Source organism: Solea senegalensis, linkage group LG9 (assembly GCF_019176455.1).
Source record: "Solea senegalensis isolate Sse05_10M linkage group LG9, IFAPA_SoseM_1, whole genome shotgun sequence".
NCBI lineage: Eukaryota > Metazoa > Chordata > Actinopteri > Pleuronectiformes > Soleidae > Solea > Solea senegalensis.
Window position 1 is genome coordinate 2,162,379 of NC_058029.1, and position 14,563 is coordinate 2,176,941.

The 14,563-nt window shown below is 43.1% G+C and overlaps 1 protein-coding gene across 1 annotated transcript; it reads left to right on the plus strand.

Annotated features, from left to right (window-relative positions):
- The first annotated feature begins 324 nt into the window (after positions 1 to 324).
- Positions 325 to 14,105, plus strand: mios (missing oocyte, meiosis regulator, homolog (Drosophila)). Its single transcript, XM_044034266.1, has 12 exons — positions 325 to 415; positions 1,984 to 2,835; positions 3,178 to 3,667; positions 4,611 to 4,709; positions 4,823 to 5,077; positions 5,989 to 6,158; positions 7,151 to 7,216; positions 7,314 to 7,472; positions 8,301 to 8,453; positions 8,811 to 9,015; positions 10,366 to 10,495; positions 11,544 to 14,105. The coding sequence occupies exons 2-12, from the start codon at positions 2,017 to 2,019 to the stop codon at positions 11,632 to 11,634; spliced, it is 2,637 nt and encodes an 878-aa protein (XP_043890201.1). The 5' UTR covers positions 325 to 415; positions 1,984 to 2,016; the 3' UTR covers positions 11,635 to 14,105.
- Positions 14,106 to 14,563: the final 458 nt, after the last annotated feature.

The following is a 14,563-nucleotide window of genomic DNA, read 5'->3' on the forward strand; positions in this document are numbered from 1 at the left end:
ATTTTTTAAAAAAAAGATACAAACAAACAAAATTATTTTATTTTATTTTATTTCTACTCCAATGACAACTATTTTTATGCTGAAATAAAACAATACATTGATAATCTTAATATAAAACTTGATTAGACATTTATTATAGATTTATTATATTTTAATAAATATTATATTTTTATTTTTTTTGTCATGGTGACATTTTTCTTTTTATTTATTTGTGGTTTACGGCGCCCTCTGGCGGCAAACTGCCTCCCTAGTAGGCGTCGCCGGAACTGTGAGTCGTCAACCCCTCGTGACAGCACGGACGTGTTTTGGTGAAACACACAACAATGACCCGGGTTAAGAGTTGACTCGTCATGTGGAAGCTGTCACGTTTTTACTCTTTATTTCTCTTTATTGCTGCGAACGTTCTGCGTTTTTCGTAAGTAACTTAACGTCGTTGGTGTTTGTTTGTTTACCGTTCACGCGCACGGACGTTAGCTCAGTCAGCATTAGGTGAAAGCTCGTGTTTTTAATCCCCCGTCCTCTTAGCATTAGCTTCGTCGAGTTAGCACGATAACAAACTTCGGACTATACTTTAAACTCTAAAGTCATATTTAGTTTAATTTTAAAAGCCACACGCGGGGATAAAAGCGTTTTCAAACCTATAACGTCATTAAAAGTTAAATTACCAAACACTATCACCAACAACCTCTACATATGCACTTTATTGATCCTGAAAAACAAAATAAAAGACTGTTTTTAAAATAAAACCTTAATATTAAATAAAATATAGGCAATTAATCAGCTGCTAACGCAGGTTTGTGTGTGTTTTTACGGATATGTCCGGAATGACACAAAGTTATACAAATAAAATGGAAAAATATATTTAAATTCTTTTAAGGTATTGAAACTGTACAATGACATTTTTACAGATAAAAACATACAAACATTAATACATATACAATGTAAAAAAAGAATTATATATATATACTACATATATATATACATAATAGCTTTTCTAAAACTTTATCGAGAGAAAAAAGACAGAAAAAATAGTTCTGACTCATATGATTTATATTTTATTTTTGTGGCCTTAATCCTTTTCTGTAGGCAGCACTAACAGGTTGTCAAAAATACAAATGAAATTAGATTATAATTTACTGGTTCTTTTGATGCTACAGTTGTCACAATAACTTTAATTTCAAACTATAATGATAATGATACTCGGGAAAATACACCTAACAGCCTAACTTGGCATTAAACATACTGTATTTAATTAAGAGGCTTATTTTTTAAAAAGGTTTAAAACAAAACAAACAATAACCTCAAACACAATGTTTAAATTGTCGTAGTGCAAATTATAGTGCAAAGAAATACAGTTTAACTATAAGTTCATTTTTCTGTGCTTCTGTTGACTTGTCACCTGATTTTTTTGTCGCTGATCAAACAGAGGCGGTCACTCGTCAATCTTTCTCGCTTTAAATGTGAAAGTTTAAGAAACAAAACACAGACACAATTGTATTATCTTGTACAATAACAATGTTAATGTTACATAAAACAGCGCTGTTGGTATCAATGCTGTTGCAAATGAACATCTAATCGCGGGCTGCAACCATTAATTGATTGTTAATCGATTACTGAATGAATCTTCAACTATTTTGATCATCGATTGATCAGTTTGAGTGTTTTTTTGTGTGCGATTAAAACCAGTTTCTCAGATTTTTTAGCTTCTTAAATGAGAATATTTTTTGGTTTCTTTGCTCCATAAGACAAATAAATCATTAAAGCTGGATAATTCTGTGTTTATGGACAAAAACTAGTCACTCATTAATCTAGAAAGTAATCGACAGATTAAAGAATTACTAAAAATAATTATTAGATGCAGCCTTAATGTATATTTTTTCACCTTTCTTTGGGAGGTATTTATTTTAAACAGTTTTTAACAATGAAAATAAATGAAAACCAGCGTTTTGTGCTGATTTCTCTGTCAATCCTCTCTGTCTGCAGGTTGTAGACGTCCCCTGTAGCAGCTTCTGAATCATGAGTGGCTCAAAGCCGGACATCCTGTGGTCACCTCACCATCCCGACCGCTATGTCATCTGTGACTCTGAGCTGGGACTCTACCGCATCGGACCTGTGGGTGGCGCTGAAACCAAAGCGGGCGCGCTCCCACTGTCGGAGGAGACTGCCGCCACTTTACTGGCCATTAACTCGGACACTCCGTACATGAAATGTGTGGCCTGGTACCCGAAACACGAGCCCGAGTGCCTGCTCGCTGTGGGTCAGGCCAACGGCAGAGTGGTGCTCACCAGCCTGGGCCAGAGCCACAACTCTACGTGTAAGGAGCTGGTGGGGAAGGAGTTTGTCCCCAAACACGCTCGCCAGTGTAACACGTTAGCCTGGAACCCTGTGGACAGCAACCTGCTAGCTGCAGGTCTGGACAAGCACAGAGCCGACTTCTCTGTCCTCATATGGGACATCAGCAGTAAGTTTTCCCCGGAGGCCAGCGTGGCAGCGGAGAAGATCCGCCTCTCCTCTGTGGACCTGGACTCCAGCTCAGTCGTGACGAAGCCGCTGTACGAGCTGGGCCAGAACGACGCCTGCCTCTCGCTCTGCTGGCTGCTCCGCGACCCTAAGCTGCTGCTGGCCGGCATGCACCGCAACCTGGCCATATTTGACCTCAGGAACACCAGCCAGAAGACGTTCGTCAACACTAAGGCCATCCAGGGCGTGACTGTCGACCCGCACTTCCACGACCGCGTCGCCTCCTTCTTCGAGGGCCAGGTGGCGATCTGGGACTTGAGGAAGTTTGAGAAGCCGGTGCTGACGCTCACGGAGCAGCCGAAACCACTCACCAAGGTACAGGGTGTTTTCAAAGCTGTAGTATGCAAGTTTTCAACAGAGGTCGACTGATGTGGGGTTTTTGAAATTTTACGTTCTGTTATAAACAAATGTTTTTGGTCTTCTTTTAAAACTTTAAGACTTAAAATGCATATTCCTTTACTTAGTTAATCTAACATTTCCAGAAAGTGAGGACTTTCCACACCAGTGATTTCAGAGAGGGTTCAAGTTTGGTTGATGCATGTTTATTATTTATTATCTTTATCTTTGCCGTGGTCACAATGTAAATGTCCCCACTGTGGAGCTAATAAAGGATTTATTTATCTTTCTTATCTCATCTCATCTCATTTATGCTTCCAGGTGGCGTGGTGTCCGACTCGCACCGGCCTGCTGGCGACGCTGACGCGCGACAGCAACATCATCCGTCTGTACGACATGCAGCACACGCCGACGCCCATCGGCGACGAGACGGAGCCCACCATCATCGAGCGCAGCGTGCAGCCCTGTGAGAGCCAGATCGGCAGCTTCGCGTGGCACCCGTCCTCTCAGAACCGCATGGTGGTGGTGTCGGCCTCCAACCGCGTCATGACCGACTTCACCGTCTTCGAGCGCATCTCGCTGGCGTGGAGCTCCACCACGTCGCTCATGTGGGCGTGCGGCCGCCACATGTACGACTGCGCGGAGAACGGGCCAGACGGTGTGGACAGCGTGGTCGAGAAGGACATCGCCACCAAGATGAGGCAGAGGGCGCTGTCGAGGTACGGCCACGACACGGTGCAGGTGTGGAGGAACCACCTGCTGGCCGGAGGCAACGACCCCCAGCTCAAGTCCCTGTGGTCTGACCTCTTCTATATCCTTTACATAAACCATCAGCAGGTTTGTGAAACCGAGTCCTTCAGAGTTTGATTTCTCCATTTTTACGACCACTTAAAGGCACAGTATGTAAACATTTACTATCCTTCACTTCAGTCTTCTCTTTCAACCTTGTAGCCTTCATTTTTCTTTGTTTGTCCATTATGGGCTACTGTACAAGCATGGCGGCACAAAATGGCCGCCTCTGCTACTCGTATAACTATAGAAATGTTCATTCTGGGCTAATGACAAACAACGGTTCATACGAGCGATTTCTGTTCAAATTGTGTCAAAATAAACAATTTTTTCAAAGTTTTAGACACAAGACCTTTAAAGACTTCATCAATGTCTATGTTCTATGAATCCTGCATTAAACGGCTGTTTTCATGGATTAATTAAAGGTCAAGTGTGTAAAATTTAGGTGCAATTACCTCGAAATATCGGCAAAAAGTCCAATATCATGCATCTCTAGGTTCAACTATATAAACATGCAGAATACAATAAAATACAACAGAAAAGAAGTAAACAATAAAACAATAATGAGACTTTACGTTTTATGTTCATGTATGAAGTGCATACTGGATGCTCTGAAATATAAATCACATGAAATATTCTGTGATTTATCAGTTCATTTAATGAATCCCCAACTCTTTTGATCATCGGTTAATCAGTTTGTGGTTTTTTTAACTCGTTTTCTGATTTTTCAGCTTCTTAAAAGTGGATGTTTTCTGGATTATTTGCTCCATTTAACAAAGAAATCATTCAAACTGAATCAGTTTGTGTTTGTGGACAAAAGGAAACGTCATCATTTCATCATTTTTCAACATTTCATGGACCCAACAATGAATGTGTCATGTAAATAATCCCAGTGTAGCAACTGTATGAATGTTTGTGGCTTTATTTGGTTGAAATATGAGTTAGAATTCCTATAAAGGCGTCACATATGAAGCAGTGTGCCGAGGACATGGAGCTGAAACTGCAGGGGAACAAACAGTCAGTCGTCTACTCTGGAATCAAGAACATAGTTAGGACCAGCTCAGGTGAGACACCTGAATATTTTTAATCTGGTTAAACCGTCGTTGTGAAGAAGAAGAAGGAGAAGAAGTGTGACTGTAGTTCAGTAGAAGTGTGACGTTTGTGTTTTTGTCGTCAGGAACAAGCGAGAGCCGCCGGTGCTGGAGCGGCTCGGACCGTCAGACGGACGTGACGCGGTACCACAGCGAGGAGCGGTGCCTCGCCCTCAGACTCTGCGGCTGGATCAGCCGCGGCCCCGACATCGACGTGGAGATCTTCCTGCGCTCGCTGGAGCTGGAGCGCGAGTGGGAGCGAGCGGCTGCCGTCGCCCTGTTCAACATGGACATCCGCCGTGCCATCCAGATCCTCAACAAGGGAGCCACCGCTGAGAGGGGTGAGTGGAGCCGGGGAGGAGGGGGAGGAGGGAGAGGAAGCAGGTGTGTGTTTGAAGTCGAGTGTTCACAGGAAAGAAGAAGCCAGCTCAAATCACTGATTTTCTCTATGGGGTTTGGTGTGGGAGAGTGAGTGGTTTACAAACTTCAGTTTCCTGTTGGAAAAGTCTGTCTCACAGTGAGATAAAGACGTGATCGTGTGATATTGTGTGTGACTGACACAGAAGTGGTGGAATTTCAGAAATGTAGCAGCAGCAGAGTCATCGTCGGCATCAGCTGCAGCGTCTTTCTCACCGAGGTTTGGTGAAAACAGACGGAGAGACGAGCAGCTCTTGTTCACACACGTCTCGTCTCAGAAAAATTCCACCAATGTAGGTCAGACATTTTTCAGCTGTGAGCTGTGATGAGTGTTTCCTGAGCTCCGGTGATTCGTCAGTTCCAGTGTCGCTTGTCAAACTGCAGCTGAACACATGAACTGCAGACAAAGGTCAACGTTTGCTTATACAATAGTGTGAACATGCAGAAATGAATCAATTTGTAATCAAATTCTTAATTAATTTAGATAAATAAATTATCAGTTTTAAAAAGGAAGTTGTGTACAAAACAACTAATTTTAAGCTTTAAAACTTTTTTTTCTGCTTTCTCTAACATTTTGTTAATTCACTATGATGTAACCACAAAAACAGCAATTTCCAAATGTTATTTAATTCATTTTCTGACGTTTTATGGTCCAAACAAGGAGACACTTATCAACAGTTTTAGTCAAAAATGAAATGAATCCACAGCTGCAGCACTTAGTGAGTTCTATGGAGAAACAAAACTAGGTCACCATGAACAGGGTCTAACCTGAGTGTACATGGAGACCTTGCAGGCAGAAACTAAAAACCCTGCTCCTCTGACTTGTTATTCACAGGTGACCTGAACCTGAACGTGGTTGCCATGGCGCTGTCGGGCTACACGGACGAGAAGTCCTCCCTGTGGAGGGAGATGTGCAGCTCTCTGCGGCTGCAGCTGAAGAACCCCTACCTCTGCGTCATGTTTGCCTTTCTCACCAGTGAGCCCGGAGCCTACGATGGTTTGCTGGTACTGGATCTCTGCTTATCGTCTACTTCTGAGAGATAGTCAGTGAAATGGCAAAAAGTATGAAGTCGAGACAGACCGCGACCAGCAGCTGCTGCAACATTTATTTATCTGTGTGGATGTTTTTCTTGACAAAAAGACACTAACACGAACGTCAGTCTAACTCTATGATAACTTAAGAACACGTTCACGTCTTTATCTCACTGTGAGAAAGACTTGTAAACCACTCACTCTCCCACACCAAACCCCATAGAGAAAAGCAGCGATTTTAGCTGCGGCGACACAGGAGCTGCTGGTCCTCTGCTGCCTCGTGTGGTCACTTTGTGTCACTGAGGTCAATCTGAACTAAGATTTTTAAAAGCCGAAGTGACAAAATAAGACATTTGAACTTAGTGATGGAAGCAGCAGTGGATCAACAACTCTTGTGTGCTCTGATGTTAAAATCATAGATTTTCTCCACTGACTTTGGTGTGGGAGAGTGAGTGGTTTACAGACTTCTGTCTGTCTAGCAGTGAGATAAAGACGTGAACATGTTCTAAAGATGTCGTAGACTTAAACTGACGTGGATTTTATTCACTGAGTCTTTTGTTAAGTGGCTGAAATCTGTTTTCATCACACCACACCAAACCTCATAGAGAAAATCAGTGATTTTAACATCACACACACAGGAGTTGTTGATCCACTGCTGCCTCCATCACTAAGTTCAAATGTCTGATTTTGTGACTTCAATGTTTGAAATTCTTTGCTCAGATTGACCTCAGTGACACAAAGTGACCACACGAGGCAGCGGAGGACCAGCAGCTCCTGTGTCCCTGTGAGCTAAAATCACTGATTTTCTCTATGAGGTTTGGTGTGGGAGAGTGAGTGGTTTACAAACTTCAGTTTCCTGTTGGAAAAGTCTGTGTAACAGTGAGATGAAGACGTGAAACATGTTCTGAAGACATCGTAGACTTAAACTGAACAGAATTGATGACATTCTCTTGTTTCTGTGTCAGTATGAGAGCAGCGTCGCTGTGCGGGACCGAGTTGCCTTCGCCTGCATGTTTCTCAACGATGCACAGGTAACAAAAACAGCACTTTAATCTGTTAAGATCTAGTTTCCCCTTCACTGTAGAAGGTGTGTGATGTATTCTGATGAATCCCTCTCTGGGTCTGCAGCTCACTCGTTACATCGACAAACTGACCGGCGAGCTGAAGGAGGCGGGCGACCTGGAGGGCATCCTGCTGACGGGGCTCAGCAAAGACGGAGTGGATCTCATGGAGAGCTACGTGGATCACACCGGAGATGTTCAGACTGCCAGCTTCTGCATGTTAAAGGTATCAGAACACAGGCAACAACAGCCTCAGCGAGCAACGGGAACAAATACTGTATATATCTGGTCTCTGATCTGTCATGACTTTTTATCGTCACATTTATTATATTGAATACGTTCTGTGAAATACACTAAAGATCATAAATTAAGCCTAATTATCTGTGATACAGCAGAATTTGACCATACTTATAATCAGTGTCATTGTTTGGAACACACGTAAATATCCTTCCTGTAAAGAAATAAAGCAGCTTTTTAAAAAGGTAATAATTACTGTGTATATTTTAAGGTCATGTAATACAGATGATAACCAGCAGATTATATTTTGTTTACAGTGTATTTTACAGTGTAATTTACGGGGTATGTTCAGTGTATTTTACAGTGTAATTTACAGGGTATGTGCAGTGTAGTTTTCAGTGTACTGTAATTTACAGGGTGTTTTACAGTGTAGTTTACAATGTAATTTACAGGGTATTTACAGTGTATTTACAGGGTATTTTACAGTGTAGTTTACAGTGTATTTTACAGTGTATTTACAATATATTTAACAGTATATTTACAGTGTATTTTTACTCTCGAACCTCCAGAGAAACAAACCTGTGTGCAGCTTTATATCCATATCCAATTTAAATAAATTTTTAAATACATTTTACAATTCATCTTGAAGTAAACTTTTATTCTATCATTTGTTAAAATAAGTTAAATCATCCCTGTGTGTATGTGTATGTGTGTACTTGTATTTATATCTCTGTAACACTGATGTCAATGATCAATAATGTGTCCTCACTAAGGTATAAAAAACAGTTTTCGTGTGTGTGTGTGTGTGTGTGTATAGGGTTCCCCAGGTGAAGTGTTGAAGGATCCACGAGTTCAGTGCTGGATAGAGAACTACCGTAACCTCCTGGACGCCTGGAGGTTCTGGCACAAACGGGCCGAGTTTGACATCCATCGAGGAAAACAGGACCCGAGCTCCAAACCACTCGCCCAGGTAACTAAGGATTTATTTTGATAATGTGATCAAATCAAAACAAGATTTTAAAAAAACAGGGACAGAAGAGAGAGCAAGGAGAGGTGGGTTCGCGACCCGGTCGGAACGAGCATGTTCTCCCCGTGTGTGTGTGTGTGTGTGTGGGTCTTCTCCAGGTTCTATGGGTTTTCTTCCCACAGTTCCCACAGCAACTTTCGCTGTGAACACGCTGGGATTATCGCTCTATTATCTAACACTTATCTCTCTCTGAAATCCCCACAGCTGGTGAGCATGTGCTTGTTTTACCTTCATATTCACTGCCCCTCTTATCAGCTGACCTTTGTGTGTGTGTGTGTGTGTGTGTGTGTTCTGTGGCAGGTGTTTGTGAGCTGCAACTTCTGCGGGAAGTCCATCTCCTACAGCTGCTCGGCGATGCCTCACCAGGGCCGCGGCTTCAGCCAGTACGGCGTCAGCGGCTCGCCCACCAAGTCAAAGGTCACCAGTTGCCCCGGCTGCAGGAAGCCGCTGCCACGCTGCGCCCTCTGCCTCATGAACATGGGCACACCTGTGTCCAACTGTCCAGGTAAAACACGCGTGTGTTTGAACAGACGCTGGTGAAAATAACTGCGACTTTACTTTAGTTTGCGTCGCTCGTTTTCACATATCCAGGAACTTTTTTACCTGGGGAAAAAGGATTCTGGGTAATCTGTGTGTTTTGAGTTTCCACCGCACCTCAAAGTTGTTTTTTATTTAATGTCACACAGTCAGAGAGTTGTTTTTTTTTTGTTGTTGTCATTTGAAGTGTCCAATAAGGTTAGCGTCACTACCGAAGTACCGAAGGTTACAGGTGCTGTTCCGTGCCTGTGAGTCCGTGTGAAACCAGCACTCTTCCTGTGTTCTGGAGGCGGGGCTTTGGAGTCCCAACGTCTGAAGAAAGGGACTCGCTCAAACTGGTTTACCAGGATCTCGAACCCTTACCTTCACCTTACGTTTCGTTCAGTCAGACAGAAAAGTACCTTGACATGTTTCGTCCTCGGAAGGCTCACGTGTTCCATGGGACTCGTGTCATGTTATTTATGTTGTATCATGAACTGCAGCTGAATTATTTGCGTCTGGTGTGCAAAGACCTTTAGAACGACACGTGCTTTCATGTCAGTGTCTCTTAAAGTCGCATTTTTGAAAGAAAGAGTCGAGGAGTCTAAATACTCGACAAAGTCCTGAAATTGGCAACAACGGAAATAGCTGCAAACTGTGTTCTTCAGCACACAGCCTCAAATGTCTTGTTTTTGTCCACAAACCAAAAACAAATCAGTATGAATGATTTCTTTGTTTTATGGAGCAGAGAAACCAGGAAATATTCACATTTAAGAAGCTATAAAATCACAGAAAGTAGTTTTTAAAAACCCACCCAATCGATTAATAGATTATCAAAATAGTCGATGGTTATTTCTAGTCATCGATTAATTGAAACTTGCACTTGAACTCTACATTATTCCTCCAATTGTTAAAAATGACCAATTAGGTGTTACTAATTCTTAAACAATAGACTCAGAGAAAAGAATCATATAACCAATGGACTATTATGTTGTGAGACACATTTTCTGTGTGGAGTTAAAACCAGAGGATTGAGAAGCTGCGTGTGGATGATGGCAGTTCACTTTAACCCACTTCTTTGTCCAAAGTTGTCGCTGTGTTCCTAAAAGTATAGATTTTTATGTCCTGGTGCGAGGGTGTCGCTATCATTCGTGCGTCAAACGTTGTGTGTTTGTGTGTTTGTGTGTGGCTGTGTGTGAAGCGGCCGCAGCGCTTCACACACGCTTCAGAAAAGGTTTGGACTTTGATCACTTCCATGTCACTCAGACCAGCGTTGATGGAACGACCGGTGACACGTTTATTGTCTGTTAATATTGACTTATGTGCGATGTTTTGTCAGGAACAGGGAAGTCGGACGAGAAGGTGGATCTGACCAGGGAGAACAAACTCGCTCAGTTTAACAACTGGTTCACCTGGTGTCACAACTGTCGTCATGGAGGCCACGCCGGTCACATGCTCAGCTGGTTCAGGTGGGAATCTTCACCAAGAGCTGCTTTACCTGTGTTTTACATGTGCTTTACCTGTGTTTTACCTGTGTTTAACCTGTGTTTCACCTGTGTTTTACCTGTGTTTCACCTGTGTTTTACCTGTGTTTCACCTGTGCTTTACCATGTTTACCTGTTTTACCTGTGTTTTACCTATGTTCTACCTATGTTCTACCTGTTTTCTGTGTTTTACCTGTGCTTTACCTGTGTTTCACCTGTGTTTCTGTGCTTTACCTGTGTTTTACCTGTGTTTTACCTGTGTTTTACCTGTGCTTTACCTGTGTTTTACCTGTGCTTTACCTGTGTTTTACCTGTGTTTCACCTGTGTTTCACCTGTGTTTCACCTGTGTTTCACCTGTGTTTTACCTGTGCTTTACCCGTGTTCTACCTGTTTTGCCTGTGCTTTACCGTGTTCTACCTGTGTTTTACCTGTGTTTACCTGTGTTTCACCTGTGTTTCACCTATGTTTTACCTGCGTTTCACCTGTGTTTCACCTCTGTTTTACCTGTGTTTCACCTGTGTTTCACCTGTGTTTTACCTTTACCCGTGTTCTACCTGTTTTACCTGTGCTTTACCCGTGTTCTACCTGTGTTTTACCTGTGTTCTACCTGTGTTCTGTGTTTTACCTGTGCTTTACCTGTGTTTCACCTGTGTTTCACCTGTGCTTTACCTGTGTTTTACCTGTGTTTACCTGTATTCCATCTGTGCTTTACCTGTGTTTCACCTGTGCTTTATCTATGTTTTACCTGTGCTTTACCTGTGTTCTGCCTGTGTTCTATCGGTGTTTTACCTGTGTTCTACCTGTGTTTTACCTGTGTTTTACCTGTGTTCTACCTATGTTTTACCTGTGATTTACCTGTGCTTTACCTGTATTCATTTTTCAAGCCTTAGTAGGGCCCGAGCACGAATGTCAGAGTTTATTTTGTGGACAAAAATTTCAAAATAAGTCTCCTAAATTGGTCCTTTTTTGATTTCAGACTTTCACAAACTCCATCAGTCCTCTCTCATGTCCTCTCTTTGTTTCTGTCCACAGAGACCACACAGAGTGTCCTGTGTCGGCCTGTACGTGTAAATGCATGCAGCTGGACACCACAGGGAACCTGGTGCCTTCGGACAGCAGCTAAGTGGGCGGAGCCTGTCAGACTCTGACGCCAAAACGCCAGCACAGGTTTTGCTGCTGCACCCGCCACAACCCAACAACAGAGGGGCGCTGGGCACAAAAGGCGGCGTCCTAGTCTCTGAAAGTGGCTACTTGAATTTTGAATTTGATCGTGAATGTAACGTCCTGAAGAAAGAAGGCGGGGTTTGTTACTCGTCTGACTAACTGATAACTGCGATGATAGAAAAGGGAGCAAATAAAAGAAAACTCGCTGCTGCTGCTGCTGATGATGATGAAAGTCTCAGGAGGAAACACAAGTGGTTCTGCTGTTAATTTGCCTTTAAAAACATTTATTTTTAATAGGGAAGGTTCCATAGCTAATTTTGTTGTGTCCGATAATCTTGATACCAATTAAAGTAAACGTAAAAGTTAAAAAAAGGAGTTAAAGGAGTTAAAAAGTAAACTTTTTAATTTCTTAAACACCTGAGCTGTTAAAACCTCTTTCACACTTACATTAGCGGGATTTTTGGGATTTAATCCACTAAAAATGCGGAAGAGTCAGTTTTGGTGGAAATGGGGGCTAAGTTTAAGCGACTTGTTTGTCCTGAGTTTCAAGAAACGAGCCCAGTGTTGTCATCCGCTAAAAATGTGAGAAATGTGACGTCACAAACAACAAAGGGCTCAGTGATGACGTTTCCAATCATGTTTTGCATCGCTACGAAAAAGAATTGCATATGTTCACTCAGGTTTTGCGTATCCACTAATGTAAATCAGCATTAGAGTGAATCCAGATTCAACACATTCACACTGTTAAAACCAGTTTAGACCTGGGATTAAAGTGGTCTTTTTTTGACCGGTGTGAATGTGGTTTAAGATTTTAGCTCCTGAAGTATTAACGCTATATTTCGGATTTAAGGGATTTTTCGCTTTGTACTATTTCTGATAATTTGCCAAGTGATTTTGGCCAGTGTCTCACTGATACTGATCCCTAACTTGTCGTGAGCCTCCGGACTGAATCAAACACCAGGACTCTTCAGTGTTCCTGCGCAGATTTCTCAATAAAAGCCTTGTTTCTGTCAGATTTAGACGCTGAAACTGAAGCTTCATGACAGGAGCCTGAAATGAATGAGACCTGAGTTGTGATGGCGCCTGTTCAGACCTGGTATAAATACAAGTTCATAGAAGTTAGACCCACGACAGTCAACTGATTGGGCGACAGAAAAACGTCACTCTCTTGTGAGCGATGTTTCTCCAAACTCTCACAGTTTTATTCTCATACAAAGCTTGACTTTGTCTTGTTGAGACAAGCGGAGCTGCTGGACGTCCTCCCTTTGTTGTTTGTTGTCAAAGTCGGTTGTTGTCGTCGCACCGGTGCGACGTCATGCTACGTCATGCTCTGGCTGATGCGGCCATTTGGCGCAGTCCACATCCATCCATCACTGACCCACGGCTTCACTGTACCATGATGGAAACACGTTCTGATTGAGGACACATGTTCATACCCGGTCTGAATGTGGGGACGTTATTCTTCAAATGTCCACCTGAACACAGGTGCCAACGTGTGACTGTGTGTGTGTGTGTGTCTCTCGTCAAAGGCCTTCACATACCCCATGAAAGGATTGTTGAGGGCGAAGGCTGACGCCCCGGGCTACCGAGCAGCGTTCATCGGGGCATTGTGCGGGGAGGTGGAGAGGGTCTGGGTGGTGGTGGTGGGTGAGGAGGAGGAGGAGTAAGGTGCCTCTGTATTGAGCAGCCCACTCCAGGCCTGTGGCCCATGAAAGACGCTCCCCAGAAAACAGCAGCTGCTCGGCACTCGGACAAGACCCTCCAGATTGTTCCCCTCATAAAGAACCTCAGCTGCCGGAACACTATTGACTCAAAGAGAGGAGGGCGAGAGAACAGACAGCCTGGGTGCCCCCCAAAACCCCCACACCTCCCTCACCGCCTCACACCCTGACACACACACACCCTCTTATTCTTTCTCCTTCTCTCTGGTGCCCAAAATGCACCCAAAAACTATGCATACCACACATCAATCCAAAGATGGACGCCATCTATGAGGAGGAGGGGGGGGGAGGACGCTGTCGTGTGTAAGCCGCATTGTAAATGGGTTTTTCCTCCTTTTCTCTGCCACCCTCGCCGCTCTGTCACTAACCCGGGGAGGCTTTGTCAGTGAGAGGCGGCCCGCACCGCAGATAAATCACTTAGTCATGGAGTAAGGAGTAGTGAGGAGGAGGAGGGTGATGAGGAAGGAGGGGGCACAAGAGCTACTGTATGCTGCTGCTTTCACCACGATCTCTTCTTCCCGGTGTGGGAGGTTTTATCGGCCTCCTTCGTGGCCTTTTGTGAACTGTTTTTTGAGTGGTGCTGACAAATTGGCGAGCTGAGCAGTGAAAAAGAAAGAAAGAAAGAAAGAAACGTAGTGGCTGGAATTTCATCCTTTTCAGTGTGTCCTTGTGTTTGTCTTTTAAAATAAATTCCGTCGGACTAATTGGAGCGCTGCTCAATGAGCTCTTTTCTGTACATTTACATGTTTCTTTTAAAAATGTCATGTTTCATAGATGCAGATGGCGTGGGTTCTGTGTGTGTGTGTGAGCTGGATCTGAGTCACACTTTATCCCCCCTTGGGAACTCCCACAGAATCAACAGAGGCTGGAGGATGGACACAAGAGAAGAACAATAAAAAAAAAAAGATCATCGCTGTTATTTCTGCATCTTTAAAGGAATTCTGGCCCATGTTTGCTCAGATCCATCAAAAACATCTGTTCTGTAACGCTTAATTCTGAATTTCTTGTGTGTGGGCAGAATTCTGACTCTTCAAGTCCAATATCATGCGTTTATTGGTGAACTTTCATTAGTTTGTCCATTGTGGGTACACTGTAAATACAAAGAAATACTATTTATATATGTATAAATACAGTATCGTATAAATTTCACCCATATACTACTGAATA